The sequence below is a fragment of the Sceloporus occidentalis genome, unplaced genomic scaffold (genome assembly GCF_023333645.1).
Source record: "Sceloporus occidentalis isolate IW3139 unplaced genomic scaffold, rSceOcc1.0.p SCAF_76, whole genome shotgun sequence".
In the NCBI taxonomy this organism is placed as follows: Eukaryota; Metazoa; Chordata; class Lepidosauria; order Squamata; family Phrynosomatidae; genus Sceloporus; species Sceloporus occidentalis.
Window position 1 is genome coordinate 4,345,567 of NW_028317056.1, and position 21,560 is coordinate 4,367,126.

Consider the following 21,560-nt stretch of genomic DNA (forward strand, 5'->3'; position numbering starts at 1 on the left):
TAGTCAGAGATACGTTTACTGAGCACTAACGAGCTCTAAGGAAAGTAATCTGCGTGCATATACAGTGAAGAAGAGCCTTCCGTGTTCATTGGAGCGTGACGCTGGTGGTCGGGGGGGCTGCGTGTCATTGGCCGTAGGGCCACGGCTCAGTCGGGGTTCATTCTTCGGGACGCGGGATCCTCTTTACCGTTTCAGCTGCTTTTTAGTGCTTGGCCTGAATGTTCAATGATCTTTAACGCGCACTTTTTGTTTGTTTTGGGGGGCATCAGGCGGCGGTCGCTGGTGATCCAAGCCGCGTACGGACTCCAGATCCCACCCGGTCGCTTCGTGTAATTCGCGTTACGCTGCGATCACCGCAGCTTTACGTTAACCAGCCGTACCACGTTGCCGCAGGGACCCCTCTGATAAAGCGTGGCACTGAAGGGGTTAAAGTCTTCAGCGCCGATGGGAAAGCGGGCCGCGCGCGTTACATCATTCTCTAAAATCGGGTCCCCCCCGCTGCCGGTTTCCGAGGGCCACCGCGGCGCATGCACCCGCTCCTCTCTATCTTAATAGCGCGGCCTTGTTTGAGATGATTGCTTTATTTTGGGCTTATCGCTCGCTGTTTATCTACGGCCGCGTAAACACGTCTTATCTCAGAGGACGTATCCACCACCCCCGCTGACGAGTTATTCCGCTGCTAATGTACAGTAATGTGCGTTCCCTCGGCAGGCGCTTCCCCTTTGTACAGCGCTGCGGAATATGGTGGCGCCATACACATCAGTGAATAATAAACAGTCGTACGTCCGTTGTGTCTGGCTCGGCTTGCCGCCGTTACCGTTATTCACCCAGCGGCCTCGTAATGGAGCGGAGCGTTTCCCCGTTGATGCCGAGCGTTGCAGCGACTGCCATATTGTTTCAAACAGTGAATTTGCCTGCAGATCGGCCCCATCCGGCCCCCGTCTAGTCCACCCGTTTATCCGGCTGTAAAGACTCAAACCTTAATCAGTCGTTGGTCTCGTCTTAGATTCAGGAGCCGTATGTCTATCCCATGCATGTTTAAATCCCCTCGCTGTATTACCCTCTACCACTTCTGCTGGGAGGCTGTTCCACTTATCTACCACCCTCTCGGTAAAGTAAAACTTTCTCCTGCCCTCTAGTTTTCGATGGATACCGTTTTCTAACGTTCTTTTTGCACGGGCCTCGAGCAGCATAAAACCTAACGTTAGAATTGAAATACTTTGCATTAGGTTAATCGGGGCCGTAAGCGTTGAGCGGCTGTCGGGATGGTTCCCGAGGAAGCGAGCCCCTCCCCCAAGCCCCGGCAGCACGACGGCCGCCTATCGCTGCCGTTATCTGCTGCCGCTTTCCAAAACGCATTTGATCCCTGGATAGAAAAGACAAAAAGTGGCCCCGGCCGCCGGCTCGATTTTCAGCTGCCGTCAGCGTTGTTTGCTGTTGTGCTTTTAACCGTTTACTCGCCGGTTTCCGAGACCGGCAATAGCCACGCTTCTCAGAGAAAATACCTTAACAGATAAGTGGGGGCCATTAACGCAGTGATTGTAGGCTGCATGTAATGTATATATATATAATGTTACAAGAAGACATGCCCTGAAGTCGCATTAGAAACTGCTTGTTTAACCCTTTCTCTGCCCGCGCTGCATTGACAGCGAAGCTCGAGCCCCGGGGCGCTTTCCGAAGCCCTTAAAATAGACTTTGTTTAGGTGACTGAAGCCCTCGCTGCCGAGCCGGCCAATGGGAAGCCGCCTGTCAGGCCAGAACCTGCGGTAAGAGCCAGACGGGATTCCTGTGAAATGACTTCCTAAGCAACAAATTCTTTGTGTAAACCAAATAAACGGCAGCTTCCCAGCCTTCCGCGGCTCGGTGACGCCGGCGATCTCTGCCGCGCATGCAGACCTCTCCCCAACGTCAAAGGGATGCCGACCGCCATGGGCACCTTAACGCATGCGGCGGCTGTCCCCTTTACCCCGGTGCCACCGCTTGCCCTTTCCCCGGCCCTCCAGCTCATTGGCTTGTAGGAGGTGCATTCGGCCAATAAAAATACAGGTATGGCTGCCAGGCTAACTGCACTATTGCTATGTATAGCACCATCATATTCCGTAGCGCTGTACAACGGGTAGACAAGACATAGCAAGTAGTATATAACATAATAATTAGAAAGATGCGAGGATGGGCGCTGCTCCGAGGAGCTTACAATCTAGAGGTGCTAGCCTGGAATAAACAGTAGCCGGTCTGGTTGAGCACGCATAGCGTCCAGGCAGCCATATTGGAAATCCCCGGCACTGGCAGCGTTAGGATACGTATGTATTATATATATTATATGTGATATATATTTGCCGCTGGTTGTGCCAGCACGGTGTGTATAGTGTTGGTGCTTTTTTGGCTGGCGGGCCCCTTTTTTTGGACGCTGTTTATGAAGCCCCCTCTTCCTATGGCCGTGTGAGAGTACGGAAGCCAGCGGTGTCCATACCCAAAAGGTCGGCTTTGATGCAGTGTGTAGCCAGAAGCCGCGCATGGGCTGTCGGACCATTCCTGACGTGAGCACCAGGGAGATCATCAGTTAGTGTTTTATTCTCTCACGTTTAGTGATCCCACCTCCCGCTGGCGGCCTAAATGGTGACTTTAACCCTGTGAGGCGTCGGGGTTAATGCCGTGTATCGGTTTAGCTGGTAAAAGTACCCGGCGACCTTTGGCCGGCCGTCTGTTGCTGCCATAGAGATGCCGGAAAGCGCCGGAGAGGTCTGAGGACGGCCGGAGGTCGCTCGCTGCCTTCATCCATTGGGTTCAAAAGCAAAACGCGTTTCCAGGATCTGGCATTTTGACGACCGGCCAATAGGAAGGAGTTGCCAACCTCGTTACCGAGCGGCACGGATCTGTTCTTTTTATTGAGGTTTCTACAGCGTTCAGAGGCTGACGCGGTGCAAGTGAAATAAAGCATGGCGAGCAAAAATAGATTATAAACCGTGTACCAAATTGTCGTAAAAACACATATTTTTGCTTTATTTTACAAGTTGCGAAATGTTTTATGGGCGGCACGAGTTTGCAGAGCGTCCTTTCCGTCTCTGGTTTAGAAGCACTAATTCTGGGAAAGAAAACCAAACTTTTGCATCTACGAGGCCGATTTATTTACGCGTACGCTGTGGAAACGCCGCCGTGTCCAGAAACGCCACTCGCATCCGGTACGCAGGGTTCTGCCGCTCGCGAAAAGCTTCCTCGGAGCCCCTCGGCCAGTCCCGATGGCGCCGCCGCGCTCGCGTCCGCGCAGGAGAACAATTACTCCATTGTAGAGATCCGCAGCCCTGCGCACCACCGATAAACGACGCTAACAAACCATCAAAGCCCCCTCAAATCTAACGCATAATTAGGGTTATCAGCCAAAGCGTTTGCCGGCAAATATAATTAGCGTGCGGAGGGCGGCCCCCGATGGGCATCCATCTGCGTAATTAATCTGCTTTTACTCTGATATTAACTACTAAATACGGTTCATTTTTCCGTCTGTAGATTCACCCCCCCCATGATTCCCCGGCGACCAGACCAAGCTTTTAACCGGTCACGTTAAACCTCCGCCTTCCTGCGTTATTCTGGGGAGGAAAAAAAAACCAACCAAAATCTCTGATCTGAACGAATCCGGTGCTTATTGTTTTGAGCGTCTCGAGGAATAAACGCAGGAATAGTCGTTTCTTTGTTGAGTCGCGCAGCGGAGTTCCAGAGGCAGCCGTTGCTGCTTTCGCCTCCCGGTAGGACGTCGGCCTCCGCGGCGTTAGACGTTTTGGAAAAAGTCCTGGAAAGATTCATTATTATTGTTTTAATGTTTTATTTGTTTTGGATCGGTTTGCGAGAACCAGCACCAGACAAATTCCAGACAGTCGGCAGCTACGGCTTCCAAATGTTTGTATGGATGTCTGCTGCTGGATTCTAAGTATAGGGAAAGTACTTGCTTGTGCGGCCCTTCTAGTTCTTCATGCTGTAAAGACTCGATCCTTAATCAGTCGTTGGTCTCGTCTTAGATTCCGGAGCCAAATGCCGATCCCCTAACTGTATTACCCTCTACCACTTCTGCTGGGAGGCTGTTCCACTTATCTACCACCCTCTCTGTAAAGTAAATAGCTTAATGTGTCGTTTGTATATCTGTAATATATTCTCCAGAACAGAAAGCTAGCATTTATTTAGTGTACAGTTAATAGGCGTCCATTGGATGTGCGGCTTTGTTGCGGACGCATACATCGCGCATGTTTTTTTTTTTTTAATCATTTATTATACTAGATTGCTCCTGGCCCTCACGGCAGCTCTCGTCTCCCTGCACCCGACTAGACTATGAGGGTTAGTTACCCCACGAAACAATGAGATATTGGGGGGCCGCGGCCGTGTGCCCCCTCTGCCCATTATTACTCCCCCAAAGCGGCCGATGTGGATGCCCCGGTGTACTCGGCGGGCGGCTCTTAAACACATCTCTTTTATGGATTAAGTGATCTCCTGGGGCAGTAAAACGCTCAAAAAGAATAAAGCAGACGCTTTTATTTGTTGGAAGTCTGTATTACACGACACGTCCATTAAAAGGTGCAAAACAAACACGTTTTTATGGCTAGAAAATCAATAGCCGTTCTGAGCGGAGTCTGTGCCGCGCCTGACGGGCGGCTTCCCCGACGCCGTTAATGGACTGCGTTAGATGGCGCGAACCTAACGTATGCAACGCAGACCTTCTATGAAGCCGGCGGGCAAATGGATCGCTCCTTATAGTTGCCGTAAAGCGTTTTGTTTTTCAGGGATATAGAGCGAGAAGACGAAGGCCGGTTGATGGAAGAAAGGAAAAAGAGAAAGGACAACAAGAAAAAGGACGCTGTCCCTAAGAAGGTAGTCGTCGCCAAGAGTGTGTATGGGGTTTATGTTACCGGGTATTCGTTCAGATATTTTGCGCTAGCCCCGTGGCTAGCATTTGCATCAAACGAATTCGGAGTATGGACGTTGAAGCCGGTGCCGGTACATCGCGTGGCAGGGATGGCTTTTCCGTAACTCAAACCCGGTCAGCCTGACGTGGCACGCCGATAGCCATATTCTCGATAAGCGGGTTTAATAAGACCCGACCTCGGTCACCACTTACCTGCCGTTACAACAAGAGCCCCTCGTCTTACTGACCGGGGATCCAGCGATCAGCAAATCGCGTATCGAGTGACGTTTCAGCCTTTTTACCGTTCTGTTGAATATTCAGCTGAATTCTTCTGGAAATCATAGCTGTTTAGTTAAAAGCCAGCAGGCTGGGCCGCTGCGAAGCAAAGCAGCTGCCCCACATGCAAGATGTGTTCGTGTGACGCGATGTATTTACCGCCAGGCAGCTCTTACAATGGCTCTACTCATCTGGGGTCTAACGAGACCCCTCGGTGCGCATGTGCCGAACCGGTTCCTTCGGTTCCAAGGCCGGTGCTTTCAAGTGATGAGTATCAGTAGCCCATAGAGTTGGCAGCGGGATGCTTCTTAATGTACTACTTTGTATCTGGTACTAGACTTAGAATTTCTCATATTTGGTCACTTATTCAGATAAATGTCTGGGGTTTGATATTTAGTTAACCTCTGGTTGCCCGGCCAGTGAAATAAGTGAAAATGTACTGATTTTTTTTGTTTTTTATATATATATATATATGTTGGTCTCTCTCGACACAGCCCAACTCTTTCAGGTTTCTTCTTTGTGTAAATGTAACGCCCGGCTCCAGCCTGAAGCATCGTCGCGGATTATGGCGCTCCGACGTACGGCTTGTTTGCAACGGCTTCTAGATTTTTAGACCCGGCTCCTACCTTTTTTTTTTTTTTTTTTTCTTCTTACTCCTAAAACAACATCCAGCTGGCTCTCCGATTTCTGTGTCTGGCTCATAATTTCCATTCGTCATTTGGAGTTACGCTTCAAATTCTGGAGCAGTGTTTGGAGACTGGTGTTATAACCGTAGCAACAAGTCCACCGTCCCAATCAACACGAACTAGAGGTTGGGGGTTGAGATTTCTGACCCCGTTATTTGCCACCCTGGGCGAAAGCTCTCAGTATGGATTTCGAAAAGCAATAAATTGCTTGGAAATAAGTGTTTGCTTATTTCTTGACCCCCCAAAAATGCTTCCGGTATCCATGCCCTTAATATAATGATGATGATGATGATGAGCGGTTTCGGGGGGGCTAGGTTAAATTCTAGGCCGTTACACGATTTCTAGTCTAGTCTGGAAGCTTTTGGGCTCGTGGGCTGCCGCTCTAGGTAAAGGTAAGCGGATGAGAAAAGAATATCAATGCCGAGGCGGCTATTTCTGCGAGACGCCACTTAAAGGAAACCGAAAGGAAAAGGTGATTATCAGGGCTTGACTAGTCTCGTTTTTCGGTGGAGGGACCCCCCCAAGCGTATTTGTCGCGACTAAATGGCCACTTTGGTGAATTGTGACCCCTGGTGTTTTGGAGATGAAACGAGTGGTTAAAACGCGTCCTCTGTTGCTGGCTTGCGTTTTTGTGGGGTCTGTGTTGGGTGGAACTTAATATTAAATGATATATTTTTTATATATTATATTTTTTTTTTGTTTGGATCTGGGCCGAGGTCACCATGGCCGCTGTATCCAGTCCAGGCTGGACGTATATTTTTATAACGGAGCGTAATATCGGAAGCTGCTGTGGATCTGAATAAATGTCGCTGTGCTCAGCTCGGCTCTTAGGGTTTTCGTACGCCGTCTCTTTCTGCCGGTCCTTGCGTGGACTCCGCCATGGACGTTGCATGCGCCCCCTGTTGTTTTTTCCCTCTGTATTGAGCAGCGTTCAGTGACAATCTTATATTTTTCTGTTTCAGGCCGCTGAACAAAAAATCAAAGGTAGGTCCCGCTCTTCGCACTCGTGGTACCCCAGCGGTGGAAGGTTTGTCGCTGTGTAAATATTTCCTTTTTCTGTCTGTGGCAGCGGCCCCTCGACTAGAAAGTGAGCACGTATATCTCGGAGCATGCGCAGCTCCGTTACCTGGTCCTCTGACGTAGACTGGTTAGACTTTTCAATCTGTGCCCGCGGTCTGTAATGGCTCTTGGGAAAAGTGCAGACCAAGTTGAGTCAGAATTCATCTTAGTTCAGTGTCGCGGGGCTACTGGGGGTTAATAGGTCGGCATGCGCTGTAGATATTTTCCGGGGCCGGGCTCGCGGCTGCAGCCATTTCTTTCTTTTTTTTGGGCTTTGCTGTGAAATTTCCAGCCCGTGTCAGCTTTTTAGAGCCGGCCTTCCTCCGTGTGCCCTCGAACGTGAGTGTCAAACACGCGTGTAAAGCCTCGCTAGCCGTGCGTCCAGGAACCCAGCCTTCACTTTTTTTTTTTTTTTTGTACGATTTTAATCGTTTTGCTTTGAGTCGCTGTCTTTGCGAGCCGTGTTGACGGCCAGGCGGCGTCCCTTAGTCATTGGAAGGGAGCGTATGGATTGGGCTCCTCCGGCAGATGGGGCTTTAAGGGCAATAAATGGCATTTCTGTGTATTATTGGGATTCTGCAGGAATCGGAAACCTCATTTTTTATGTCTTGCGGCTGGATTGGGTCGGTGCGTCTCCGGGTTTCCTTATCGCTGGGATCCATTCCCGCTGCGTTATGTCTGCAGGCGGCGTGCGCAGCGAGCGAACGCTGATCCCGCGCCGACCGAGCGCATGAAGATTTCATCTAAAGGCTTTGGCGTGAATAAAAGCGCCCAGTAGGGGGGCAAGACAGCCACGCGAGCCGCAGGGGGTATAACGGGGGGCATCTATCTGTATAATTAGATTACGTACTTTTTACGTCGTTTGCGCTGCGTTTAGTCCATTGAGACAAGCGGGTTTTATTTTTTGAAAGTAGTTCAGACGAGAATTGGGAAGAAAATGTGTTTTATTATCGTTTTACTCCCCTCCGCCGCGGATCTGTTTTGGGTTGGAGGAGACCGGTTCTCGGACCGCGTCGTGTCTGTATAAAGGCGGATATTTCTGTATACAGGCCGTCTGTATCATCCGTAACGCTCCGGGCCGGGGGGCTGTTACTGGCTGGACAGGGTCTCTCTTTTAATTCGCGTGTTGCCACACTTTTCAGCGTTTCTAGGTTAAACCGCACGGTTGAAGTGTTTGCCCCGAGGGCCGATGGGGTTTACTTGCGTTACAGAGTCTGAGGAAGCCGACGTGCCTGTGCAGTGACTCACGCTGAGCGTCGGGGAGGCTGGGTGGGATGGGACTCCGGTTACAGCATGTGCTGCGGTCTCTCATCTATATCCAGCGCTGTCACTTGCTTTTCCGCAGCCGCTCCCCTCCTCCTCGGATTAGAGATCACATCGCTTGTTTACTTCGCTCCGGCAGGAATCTGCTGAGTCCCGATGAAAGGCTTGTTTTTAACGTCATCGCCGGGGGGTCCGGCGCCCGCGCTTGTTTTTTTCTTTTTTTTTTTTTTTAATGTTTGTCCGCAGCGGCTTCCCTTCATTCTTTAGGGATTTGGTCGGATACAAAGTAAATAACACGTTATTTCTGTATATTATGTCTAATTGCCCTTAAGTGTGTTTCGTGGTACTTTCATTGCGCCCGCGATTTAACCCATTGATTGCCAGAAGTCCTGCAGCACGTTTCTGAAGCTTAGAACGCTTTGTGGTTCTAAAGGCTCTCCGGCGTTTCGCTGATCCTATGTTTTACATTTACTGTCCTTAGCCGTGATCCAAACCCGCCGTCCCTTTAGCGCGGTGCGTGTGTCCTGAGATCTGTGTGTTTAAAGGTCCGGGTGTGTGTGTGTGTGGGGGGGGGTTCGTGTCGGCCTCCCCCTCGGTACGCCGCCGGTTTGAAGACAGACCCAGTTGCCCCACGTCAAGCGTTTTTTTTTTATTTTAAGGGGAGATCTGTGTTTTTTGTGAGTTAAAGCTTTGGATTCCCGGCAGAATCGCGCCATCGTGAGTTTTAGATCCATCGGCTTTTCCTCGTTCTTCTTCATCGATGTGTCCTTTTCCGGGTTCTGCGGCTACGTATCTCTTGCCCCCTTGGGCCTGTTCAGCAACTTGTATGAGGACCGAGTCAATTTGTTACTTACATGTCCTGCTGTCGAAGAGTCTCAAAGCCAGAAATTTGATGAACTCGTTCCTCTGGAGCCAGCAAGCGTAACGCAAATCGTTACTTTAACTTTTAAGATGTTTTGTATCCATAATGCCTTTTCTGTTGGAGAAAACTGAGAAACTTTATCTGCGGATCCGGAGGACGCGTTTGTAGGCAGTCATTGCCTAACTTGGTTACATTCCAAATCCTACGAGTCTTGCTAATGAAGGGGTCCCCCTGGGTGATTAGGACTGGGGTTTTCTATTGTTTAACACAAGGCATTATGATAAGAACTTACTGTGTGTCCAGTTCAAAAAAAAGTAACTAAATAAATAAAAGCCCAAAACCCACCATACAGGTCTGAGACGTTGGATTTTGATGATGCCGTTATTAAAGAATCTATGATGGTCCTTTCTCCATAGATGTTGGCTTCCCTATTGTCTTAACATGTAGTCAACCTTTGGGTAAACGGCCGTGCAATCAAAGGGTTAAACATGGACCCTAGGCCCCCGGAAAATCAGCATATTGTATGTATCATATTGTGGTACTTTCCATAGTAAGCATGCGGTTTCCATGTTTTCGCCGCCGGGGCCACCAATTTGAAACCAGATCTGCGTGTGTGGGTTTTTGTTTTTTTGGCATAAATATCATTGTGTAGTTGGTACTCCGTCTTACGTGCTCTGGATTTATCTCCACGTCTTCAAACGTCTGATATACACATCTTATTTGAATATAACCAAACCTTATAGTAAAGAAAAGGAAATTATACCTACATTCAAACATTTACAGAATGCTTTCCTTAGAGTTAGGAAGGAATAAAAACCATATTTGCTCGCTTGACGACGATCACTTCTGCCCGCGGGATGGTAAATAAACGTGGGATGTTCCGTCTAATCATTAGTAACGCTTAATTGTGTTTCTGAAGAGAAAATGTTTATTGCCTGTGTAATCTGTTAATGTCCCCTTCACTATTAAACCTTTTATATACTTTTTTTTTTCCACTTTTTTTTTTTTGCCCCATGCAGTGCCAGATCAAATACTAAGCCAGCCTCAGCCTGTCAACGGTGATATCGGCATTTCCACAGCAACCAGCATTCAGAATAATAATGCCAAGCGGCTCACGTCAGTCAGTCCACAACCGGTGCCTCGTTACCCTCCCCGTGAAGTACCACCGCGATTCCGGCACCAGGAAAAGAAACATCTTCTGAAGCGCGGGCAGCCGTTACCTGGCATCGCCGCCAGCCTGGGACAAGCCCCTAAAGTGTTAAACAAAGAGTCCGCGTTCGGCACCGGGGCTCAGGATCTCACGGAGGCCCGAGACGTGAAGGGCAGCTGCGAAACTCAACCAGGTAAATGCCCCCCCCCCCCCCCCCCCCCCCGGCTTGCCTGTGCCGGAGGTCTCTGTCCGTTGGTCGGTCCTGGTTGGAGCTTCTAAGGGAGACGGTGGAGGGAACATAAGCAAAGGAACTGGTTCCATTGTCCCCGCACACAGGTTAAGCGTAAAATTAAAAAGAAATTAAGCGCAAATCACGGTGAGGTCGAGCGCATCGGACGGGTAAAAGTAGGGAAGCTGTCCGGCGATGGCACTCTTAAGAAGTGGTGTGGCCCCTATGTAAAAAATCTTCACACCAGCGCCTGATCTAGACACGGGTTCTGTGCAAGCATTCAATGTTGGAATACAGGCTTTATTTCTGTTTAGAACCTTAGGCAATATGATTTTGTATTATGTTATATAGATGAGGAAAATAATCTTTCGCCTCCCCTTTTTTTTCAGTTCCCCCCCCCCCCCCCATTTCTCTCCTTTTTTCCCCAGTTTTAATTTTCTCCCCTTCCTCGCTTTTCCATAGGCATGCCCCCCATTCGGGATTTGGTCAGCCACTCCCCTAACCAGCTAGGTGAATTATTTTCTCAATTTTTTTTTTTTTTTTCTTCCGCCTCTTGGCTTGCGGGCCTTGCAGTGCCTTATCTGCCTATTTGTTAAGCACCGGGGCATTTTTTTTTCTCTTTTATTTAACTTGTATTTTCATTTTCATGTTGCGTGGCTGCTTTGCACGGTTGCGACAGCCTTTGCGTGTGCAGCTGGCATGCATGCTAGCACCAGGCTTCTGCAAATGCCCATCGCTCCTCACAATTCAGTTGCTACATCCAATTTAATTTATGCCTTTGTATTTTAGCTTGTCCTCTATCGCTCGGGTCTCAAATGTTGTTTGGACTCTCCTCTTTAAACCCCCCCCCCCCATTATAAGTCATTCAGCGAGTCTCCATCTGGGGTTTAATCAGAGATATTGTAGAAGGGCGAACGCAAACAATAGAAAATAAAGTAATTTTTTTGGAATCCAAATTTTAAATTTAATTCAGTAAAAAGTCTTTAAATATTGTGAAATCTTAAAATAACCACTTGTTTTTTTTTGGTTTTTTTTTTTTTAAAACCCTCTGCAGATCTAAATCACAGTAGCCTAGGACCTCACTATGAAAATTCGCACTGGGGACAGGTCTCTTCCAATGGTGATTCAGGCACAAACTGGGATAAAGTTACTGTAGACAGCACAGATAAAGCGTCGTGGCCATCGATCCCAGGCAGCAGCCCTGACTTGGCCTCAGAATGTATGGATATTGACTCTTCCGTGACCTCTGGGCCTGAAAAGAACCACCTGGTGCCGTTTGGGGAGACGCCGGAGGAGATGGATACCATGAGGAATGGCGTCGGGCATGGTTCTCAAAGCAAGCTTTTGGTAGGCGGCAACAGCAATAATGCAAGCAGTGGAAGTATTAATGGGTCGTGGGGAGTTCCACACGGATCCATGATAAGCACATGTCAAGACGGCCCCGATAGCAAAGCGGATGGTAGGCACAACAGGATGAATTGGGGTACTGCGAATACTTCAGCCAACGGAGTTCTAAATCCAAGCACTTTGAATATGAACGGCAACCACGGTGCCTGGCCCGTTTTGGAAAGCAATGGACATACCCTTAAAGGGGCTGGCAATTCTGGCACAAATGTTCCGAGCAGTACTATAGGTCAGGTGTCTAACAGTCGGAGTATTAACCCTAAATCGGGCAACTGTGGCCCTGGCTCCTGGGGGAACCTGCAGGAGAACAGCGATTCTGAACTGAATGGTACAAGAAAGGCTGGTTATAATGGGCAACCTCAAAACCTTAACACTGAAATGACTGGACCAAATAACACTACTAACTTTGTGACCTCTAGTTTACCAAACTCTGCTGGTTTAATGCAGACAAATGAGCTGCCTAATTCTACAGGGCATGGGGCTTGGAGTGTGGGTAACATGAATCATTCTCCACTTCATTCCTCTTCAGTTACAAATGGCACTTCCAGTCCTCACCTAAGCAATGGGGAGGAACAAAATGGCGGACCGTACGGTACTACATGGGGTGGCTCCAGCTACCCCGGAGAAAAAAATTCTGTCCCTAAAGGGCAAGCTAATGGCGACACTGTGAATGCAACCGTAATACAGCCGGGCATGAATGGGCCGAGCGGTCCAAACTATAAAGCCAACGGGACTAAAGGAGAGCTGTGGGAGTCAGGGACGGTAAACTCCCAAAATATGCATTGGGGAAGCGGAAACGGAGGGACTTCTGGCGGAAGTCACAGAGGATGGGGAAACCCAGCACAAAACACTGGCACTAATCTATCAAATGGTGATTGGAGCAAAATGCCCAACAATCAGCATTCCAATGACGGAAAACCCCCAGAGAAAAACGGTAGGAAGGCGTCAAACACCTGGAAATCTGCCGAGGACGAGATGAGGCAAAACTCGACGGGTTCTAGGGCCAACGAGTCGAGTAGCGTGTGGGCTAAAAGTACAGGTACTGGGGAAAGCGAAGGTAGCGTAGACAGCACTGGAAGCCAGGGTGAGCAAGCAAACGGTGTCAGGACTATGGAAAGAAGGAAAGTGGACCAGCAAACATTGCTTCAAAGTATTGTGAGTAGAGGAGACTTGGACCCTCGCGTCTTGTGTAACACTGGCTGGGGTCAGACGCCGGTCAGACAGAACACTGCCTGGGACACCGTAGCTGCTTCTCGGTTCGATGGTAAAACTGACAATGGAACAGAAGCTTGGGGAAGCTCTGTGTCAAAGACTTCTAACTCAGGGGGATGGGTGGACAAACCCACCCCTAATAGCAACGATACCTCATCAGTATCCGGGTGGGGAGATCCAAAGCCTGCTACAGGGTGGGGTGATGCCAAAGGCTCAGTAAGCCAAGGGGAATGGGACGATCAATTTGCTGCTACTACTGGAATGGTCAAGAGCAATCAATCATGGGGGAACGGTAAAGAGGAAAAATCCACTTGGAATGATGCACAAAAGGTCAAACAGGGGTGGGGAGGGCACCAGAGTGATAACTGGGGGGACGGTTCCAAAAATAATCATTGGGGTGCAACAAAGGCAAGTTCTGGCAGTGACGACAGGTCTGCGTCTGGTTGGAATGAACCCAGTAGATCCAGCTCCTGGGGTGGTGGAGGGGGAAATTCAAATAACGCCTCAAACTGGGGAGAGCCCAGTAAGGCAGGCGCAACCCAAGGGTGGGGAGAGCCATCCAAGGCCAACCAGGGCAGCGGGGAAGTGCCCAAATGTGGCCCAGCACCAGTGGAAGCTGAACACCTAAAGTCAAACAACAATGCGGAATGGAACAAGAAACCAGAGACAGGATCGTGGGGGTCACAGCCAGCCACCAATAAGCCATCAGGCTGGCTAAGTGGGCCGGTGTCCACTCCAACCAAGGAAGAAGAGGCAACTGGCTGGGAGGAGCCATCTCCAGAGTCCGTAAGACGGAAAATGGAAATTGATGATGGAACTGCGGCTTGGGGTGATCCCGAGAAATACAAATACAAGAATGTGAACATGTGGGATAAGAACACTTCGAACAGTGCGTCTGGGCCAGAACATCAAACCCAACAACACCAACCACCGCCGGTGTCAAGTGCCATGCCAAGCAAGGAGAGCAACAGCTCCGGTGAGAACGCTGAGCCTGGTTATAGTCAAGCGTCGCTCGTTTAGAGCTCGTAGAAAATGACAGAATTGAAGTGATTGTATTCCAAGTGGCAGCCTGCTTTATTCTTAACATGTTTAAGGCTTTCCCCGCATTTATTCATTAATAGTCCTTAAAGTAACTAAAGCTGCCCAATGACTGCGTTGCCCCAATTCACCATTATTTATATACATGTTTTGAGTCATTTCATCTATTTTTGTTTCATTATCTAAATAGTTTTTGTAATATATTATCTTTTTTCTCTTTTGACTAGGATGGGGTGAATCATGGCCAGAATCTCCCGCTCCTCCTGTGGATAACGGCACCTCTGCGTGGGGTAAACCTATGGAAACCGGCAACGGTTGGGGCGGTCAGAACGCCGAGGCAGTTACATCCGGCTGGGGCCATGCTCCCGTCAGTCAGCAGGCTCCAGACAGACCTGGTACGGACGTCTTTCGGGTGTATAATGTCCAACATAAAGATTTTGTCCACGGAAGACAACCTTTTGGCGTGCTAAGTTTTTAGGGAGAGGCTTCTGTGATGTCCTAAGGGTGCTGTTCCACCAAAACATTGAGCGTTTTCGCATCATAAGGACATATTCATTAGGGGAACTGTCCTTTATTTTTTACCCCGGAAAGCTTAATATAAATACCCAAACTATTAGTTTTCCGTGGAAGCAACCTATCAGTGTCTGCTTTTTCTAAACATTACGTGAAAAATAAGGTTTGATGTGAACATTTCCAGACTCCCCCCTGCAATGGCTAGATTTAGGCATTTAATGGTACGAGGGATGATTTTAATGCTGCAGTTACTTTTAAATCTCTGATACTCATCAGATTTGGCCAAACAGCACTTTTAAAATGCAGATTTGTGTCCATTTATAGATCCATGAATACAAATAATTTTCTGCCGTGCCGATTTTAACAAAAACCTTTATGGGTGCACTAATGGAACTCTAAACTATGCCTTGTACCCAGGTCCTAAATCTATGCAAGACGGTGGCTGGTGTGGAGATGAGATGTCCGGCCCTGGTGGTCGTCACAACAGCTGGGAGGACGATGATGTTGAAATTGGGATGTGGAGAAGCAACTCGTCCCAGGAGAACAACCAGTCTCTAAATTGGCCGCCTTACATGAAGAAAATGCCCACAAAGGTACGAGAGGGTTAACCCACGCTTTGCTGTACGCACATCCCTTTCTTTTTTCTTTTCTTTTTTTTTTCTTTTTACATCTGAGGCTGAAAGCGGCCATGTCTAAATGCTGACCTGCCTGTATCCTGGAATATTTTAAAGGTGCTCTCCCCCTATTTATTTTTAACTAAATGTAGCCGTCCTCGTATTGTGAAGCCCTTCTCCTTTCAAACAACTCTTTAATCGTGTAAATTTAGCATCGTTCATAAATTTTCATGGACCGGTTGTTAAAGTCTCTAGCTAACGTCCTCTTTAATATTGAATCTGATGCCTGTAAATTTGTCTAGTTAAGTCTTTGTAGGCTTGGGAACTGTGTTATTGCGGCTTATTTAAACATAATACACAATCCGGTTTCCTCCTAGGGAATGATGAAAAATGCCAATAAACAAGAGGAGAACTGGATGAACCCATTTATGAAGCAATTCAACAACATGGGGTTTTCTGTGAGTGTGAATTTCATTGTTGTTTCGTGGTCCGGCTGTATAACGTGTACGCTGTCGATTGGCAGATGTGTAATTGTGTCTGTGATTGCAGAGAGAATCACAAGAGGACTCCATGCAGAGCAATAAAATGGACATGTCTGGTGGTGAGTGTCTCTTAGTCTTGAGTAGTAGAAGAGACTCCTTTTCTTTTCACCTTGTATTTTGAGCGTTTCCTCAGATTATCCCAGTCGTTAAGGGTTTTGTTTTTTTTTTGGAATGGCGTCTTTCAGTATAGATAAACGCATTATTATGTTGTGTGCGCAGGCAACTTTCCAGACAAGAGGATGGATATGGATAAGTCTGGTCTTGGGGATTACAGTCGAGTGGTTGGGAAGGTTCCTGGACCTCGACACTTTTCCAAAGAGTCTTCCATGGATCACAGTCCTTACTTTGATAAGGTCAGTAGGTTGTCCGCTGTGTTTGCTCCAGATTCAGCTTTTAAGCAAATCGCTTCCAGTATGGGTGCCTGAGTACGCTAAATATAAATATTTGTTTCTGTAAATACTTTAATACATTTTAAAAAGTGTCATGTTGTCATCTGTATGACTTTGGTTAGACTGTATTTTGCCCTCTCTATGCTTCTCTGCTCCGTTGCCAGTTGTGGTTTGTAGTCTGTGGAGCGCAGGGTTATATCCAATCCTGTCCGCCATATTCCACGGGCCTGATACCTGCTTTGCAAACTGCCCTAACCTACTCTTCTGTGCTTTTTTTCCTCCCCGCTGCTGTCACCACGCTGAATCGCTTTCTGCTTCGGACTCCTGGCTTCCCTCCTCACTCTTCCTTCCCTTTGGGTGTTGGCTCCGGGCCCTTCCATTTGCCGCCTGTCCCGATCAGGATGGCATTGTAGCAGAAGAGCAGCAGTACATGTCAAACCAGAACATGAAGCTCCCCCCTTTAAATAGTGCACTACCTAATCAGTCTCTCGGTTCTTTCACGGGGCTGGGGATGCCAAATGTCGGTTCTGTGAGACAGGTGAGTCTGTGGGGGCTGATGAGTGAACGCTCTCTTTGTGGCGCAGGGATCCTTAAGTGCTGTTCTAATCACAGATGATTTAAGAGATCTTTTAGCTGTTATTGCCATGTTTTTTGGTGCAATCGCGTGACGTTCTGTTTTTCCGCAGAACGGCAATCCTAATATGTATGCTGTTGGTAGTGCGGCACAAGGCCGAGGCTCGCATCATCCCCCAGCACAATCTCTCAACTCATCTCAGCCTAATCTCCGCGCGCAAGTGCCTCCTTCTATTATACCCCCTCAGGTATGACGGTGCCGGGGAGCCGTGCGTCCTTTAGACAATCTGTCTTCATGCCTTGGCTCTTGGATGTACTGACGTGTTGCTTTTTCATCCTAGGTCCCTCCTTCCTTGTTAAAGTACCCGCCAAACAATAGCAGCCTGAGCCCACTTTTCGGCCCGCAGCAAGTAGCCATGTTGAGCCAACTCTCCCAGTTAAACCAGCTTTCCCAGCTCTCCCAGATCACTCAGCTACAGGTGAGTCCATTGAGGTCATTCTACTCTTGATTGTAAGCTCATGTGGCCTATTTTGCTTCTGATCCTACTAGTTATATGATGTGTTAGAAAAACGCTTATGTTATCGTAAATATTATTGCTGACAAAGACATAAGAAAGCAGGGAATGTCTAGTCTGTGATATATGCACGAGTTCACGCCAACACGCCTACTCTATGTTGTTCTATATATATGTGCAAAGGGTTAAGTCTAGGCCATTCTTAATTATGCAGCTTAAAGAGGTGTAACTTGCTTGAAAAGTAACCAATCAGAATGAGGCATGCTATTAGAAGTAGATAAGAGGTTATATAAACCACGTAATTCAAACATGTAATCAGACAACGCTTCGACTTTTGTGTGTTGTGTGCCTTGTCTCGATTATGCGCATGATCTAAATAAAGGAAAACTCTTTCTGAGGAGAATTCGACCATTAATTCAACCAACAGGATGCACTACTTATGTCCCTTTACACATGTGATGGGGCTATATAAATCAATATATATAATACACCTATTGCACTATAGATTCAGGCAGAGACTGCATCCACTTGGCTAACTTCCATTTATTAAGGCGTAGGACGGGTGCCTGTTTTTATATTGTTTCTGGGGTGGCATATGTAGTGCACAGAACACGATCATCACCAGGCTTTAAATATCTGGCTCGCTCACGTTGTATTACCCCTTATTGTTTTGTTGTATTAGCACATATTAGCATATATTGTTTTGTTGTATTAGCACATATTGGCATATATTGTTTTGTTGTATTAGCACATATGCTCCCTATACAAATCAACTGCTCGGTAGAATATTAATTGTTAAATGAAGCCACAAATGATCATGTAATGATCCAACTATCTCTTTCAGCGGTTATTGGCTCAGCAGCAGAAGGTGCAGAACCAGAGAGGGGGGATGCCCTCGGGGGGCCGCCAGCAGCAGGAACAGGTATGTGGATCCGTCACCATGTTGCATGGTGGGCTTGGTACCCTGAGCCTCCGACTGCATTGCTTAAAGCTAAAAATGGTGCATCTTTGGGAATTTCTGAGCATCCATCACTTTGAATTCTCTTCCAGGCCCGGTCTGTTGGAATGCAGCAACAGGCCCGTCAGATTGAGCCAAATCTACTGATGAAACAAGGTATTCATCAGTCGCCGCAGCCATTGCACCAGCCCCCCATGAAGTCGTACATGGAGAATGTGCTGCCCCACTCTACCCCTGACCTGCCAAAAGTACCTTCACCTATCAGTGCTTTCAACAGCTTTGCGTTAGGTCAGTATCTGAGAAAAGTATCGCTGCTGATCTTCTAAATCCGTGTCTACTTAGAGGGGTCTCACCTCCCAGCGGTGGGGATGCGGGGGGATCTGTCTGTTGCGCCTCTTGTTCCTTTTTTCCCTTTTTTGTGTTCCAATTGCTTTTGAATAAGACTTAACTTGCTCTGCTCTTCTGTGCACTATTTGTGCACAAAAATACTATGTAGACGGGTCTTGTATTTACTAAAAAAAAAAAAAATTAGTGTGAGGTCATGGCAAAAGCAGGACGCAGATGCAGCTAAAACGTATGCGGGAATGGATCCTGCCCTTGCGGTGCGGTGTGTTGACAAACCTTCACGCTGGGTGTCGGGGGCTGTAACGGGCTTTTGTCTCACCGTAGGCTTGAACTCCAACTTGAATGTAAATATGGATCTAGGAGGCATGAAAGAGCCACAGTCCAGACTGAGAAAGTGGACAACCGTCGACAGCATGTCTTCTAACCCTTCACTGGATCAGACTTCCAGTAAACATGGTAGGTTGTGTTTCATGTGTCAAGTGAACCCAGTACAGGGGGGTCCGCTTAAATGTCACGTGCCGCCTTATCTGTCACATCAATAGAGATTCTCACTCACTTCCTCCTTAGAACATTTGTAGCGCTTGCCACTGTTTGACCTGCTTTGCGCGTAACAATTCCTTATCTCTTCCCAGGTGCTATTTCAAGTGGTTTTAGGCTTGAAGATTCTCCTTATGGATCTTATGACTTTATGAACAGCAGTAACTCTCCGACCAGCCCCCCAGGATCAATAGGGGATGGCTGGCCCAGTGCCAAATCGCCCAATGGCTCCAGCAGTATCAACTGGCCACCCGGTGAGTGCCTCTGATGCTATATGTATATTTTATATTAATGAGTACGGAGTTGTAAGGTCACATGTTTTCAGTGATACTTTTTGCTCCATCATTGACCGTCGTTTTTCGTTGCAGAGTTTCGTCCTGGTGAGCCGTGGAAAGGATACCCAAACATTGACCCTGAGACCGATCCTTATGTCACTCCTGGCAGTGTCATCAATAACTTGTCAATTAACACAGTGCGAGGTGTGGACCACCTCAGGGATAGAAATAGTGGTACGTACACCAGCCGCTGTCCCCCACTCCCTTTTGGGATACTTAATCCAGCATGTCGCACGGTAGCCGTACGTTTTTTTCAATTCCGTTATCTACCAGGTTTAAAATAAAACTGCCATTTTTTTCCCCCCCCCTACAGGGTCATCCTCATCTTTGAACACCACGCTGCCTTCAACTAGTGCCTGGTCATCCATCCGTGCCTCCAACTACAGCGTCCCCCACAGCAGTACAGCACAAAGCACTTCAGGTACGTTGCGCTATGGGGTTATTCACTAAAGAGACGGCTGGTGGGATAGTTGCGCTTTTAATTCCCTCGCTTCACTATTCATCATGAAGGGCCTGCGCTGCCAGCAAGAAGTACTTAGCAGGCCCTGTATAAAGCATAATTCAACGTGAACCTTTTCCTTTTTTTCCCTCCACGCACAGTTAGAAACAGTGAGCCCAAACCATCGTGGTCTCCTGGTTCCGTCGCTAACACCTCCCTGGCTCACGAGCTGTGGAAAGTCCCGCTGACATCTAAAAACATCAGTGCTCCGTCCCGGCCTCCCCCAGGGCTATCGGGTCAGAAGCCCCCCATGTCCACCTGGGATAGCAACACCCTGCGCCTAGGCAGTGGATGGGGAAGTTCTGACTCCAGATACACACCAGGTAGGGATGTTCCTTCCATTTCTTTTCTAACCATGCAGCTTTTATAGATCTTGTTAAGAGCTCTTTCTGCCCCGCAGTGGGGCATTAGCGAGGGCTATTGCTCATACCTCTCTCTTTAGTCCCAGTGCAAACGGTTTTCTATTTCTCCGGAGACAAGTCTGTTTAAAATATTTTTTATGTTATCAGGATCCGCTTGGAGTGAAAACAGCTCAGGGAGAATAACTAATTGGCTAGTTTTGAAAAACCTAACACCTCAGGTATGTCTTCTCGTGTCGTGGTGGGTGTTCCGGCGCATCACATGTCTTTGGGGGGCTTTAAAACCCAACGTCTGCCGTGTGCTCCTTCCCGCAGATTGATGGTTCCACCCTACGTACCCTGTGCATGCAGCACGGGCCGCTGATGACATTCCACCTGAACCTGCCGCACGGTACTGCTTTAGTTCGTTACAGTTCCAAGGAAGAGGTAGTAAAGGCACAAAAGTCTCTGCACATGTAAGTTACCCGTCTGTTGGTCTAGGTGGAGAAGTTTGTTTGATAAATCAGAAGCTGTTGGCGTTTTTTTTGTTTTGTCCCCCCCCCCCCCTTTGGTAAACTGCTGTTATATTTCCCAACAGGTGTGTTTTAGGGAACACTACTATCCTCGCCGAATTTGCCAGTGAAGAGGAAATAAGTCGTTTCTTTGCACAAGGCCAGTCAATGACCCCATCCTCTGGCTGGCAGTCCATGGGGTCTGGGCATAGCCGGCTAGGATCCCTCGATAGCCCACATGGCATCTCGAACCGCGGAGATATCAATCACTGGAACAGCCCAGGCGCTTCTGGCACCAGTTCTGGAGACCATCATGGCACTTCTCTCTGGGGTAACCCGAGCTATTCCACAAGCCTATGGGGGAGCTCGAGCAACGAAGGCGGGGGCTTAAACAGCCCGTCTCCTGTCGGCTCTTTCCTTCCTGTCGATCACTTAAACGGAGAGCCCATGTAGCCTTTCATGTATGACCTCAGATTTATTATTTTTAATTATTTTCTTTGTATTAAACAGCCTAGAGGCTGAACTGCTCATCTAAAGTCTGCAGGCTTTGCAGGCGGCTCTTCTGCACACTTCCCATTTCTTTCCCCCCCCCCAACATATCAGTGTGAAATACTTGAATCATGCAGGCCAATATTACAATGTGAAAAAGCGAGAATAATGCTATATTTACACTTCCACATTAGCGCTACTCATATTATAACTGTGTACAACAAGCTGCGTCTCCACCGGTTTTGACTTCCAGATCTGCCACCCTCGTACGCACCCCTTGACTGTTCAAGCTACGTTACATTTTTGCACTGGACGGTGCTTCGTACTTTCGTTTTAA

The 21,560-nt window shown here is 48.0% G+C and overlaps 1 protein-coding gene across 1 annotated transcript; it reads left to right on the forward strand.

The window, feature by feature from the left end:
- The first annotated feature begins 741 nt into the window (after positions 1-741).
- LOC149285830 (trinucleotide repeat-containing gene 6A protein-like) lies at positions 742-21,187 on the forward strand. The gene is made up of 23 exons (XM_089494876.1): positions 742-965; positions 4,764-4,851; positions 6,810-6,831; positions 10,051-10,374; positions 11,465-14,002; positions 14,292-14,459; positions 14,995-15,170; positions 15,569-15,649; positions 15,741-15,792; positions 15,953-16,086; positions 16,523-16,660; positions 16,809-16,943; positions 17,037-17,174; positions 18,055-18,132; positions 18,261-18,456; positions 18,838-18,969; positions 19,146-19,304; positions 19,419-19,559; positions 19,699-19,806; positions 19,986-20,207; positions 20,394-20,464; positions 20,559-20,698; positions 20,821-21,187. Exons 1-23 carry the CDS (start codon positions 742-744, stop codon positions 21,185-21,187), a joined length of 5,832 nt encoding a protein of 1,943 aa, XP_089351002.1.
- Positions 21,188-21,560: the final 373 nt, after the last annotated feature.

What these genes read in the sequence shown, in the direction of transcription:
- LOC149285830 (XM_089494876.1), top strand. Translation starts at nt 742, where the DNA reads ATGGTGGCGCCATACACATCAGTGAATAATAAACAGTCGTACGTCCGT. An exon ending in ATGTCGGTTCTGTGAGACAG is followed by an intron (nt 16,661 to 16,808) that starts GTGAGTCTGTGG and finishes GTTTTTCCGCAG; the next exon opens with AACGGCAATCCTAATATGTA. An exon ending in TACAGCACAAAGCACTTCAG is followed by an intron (nt 19,807 to 19,985) that starts GTACGTTGCGCT and finishes CTCCACGCACAG; the next exon opens with TTAGAAACAGTGAGCCCAAA.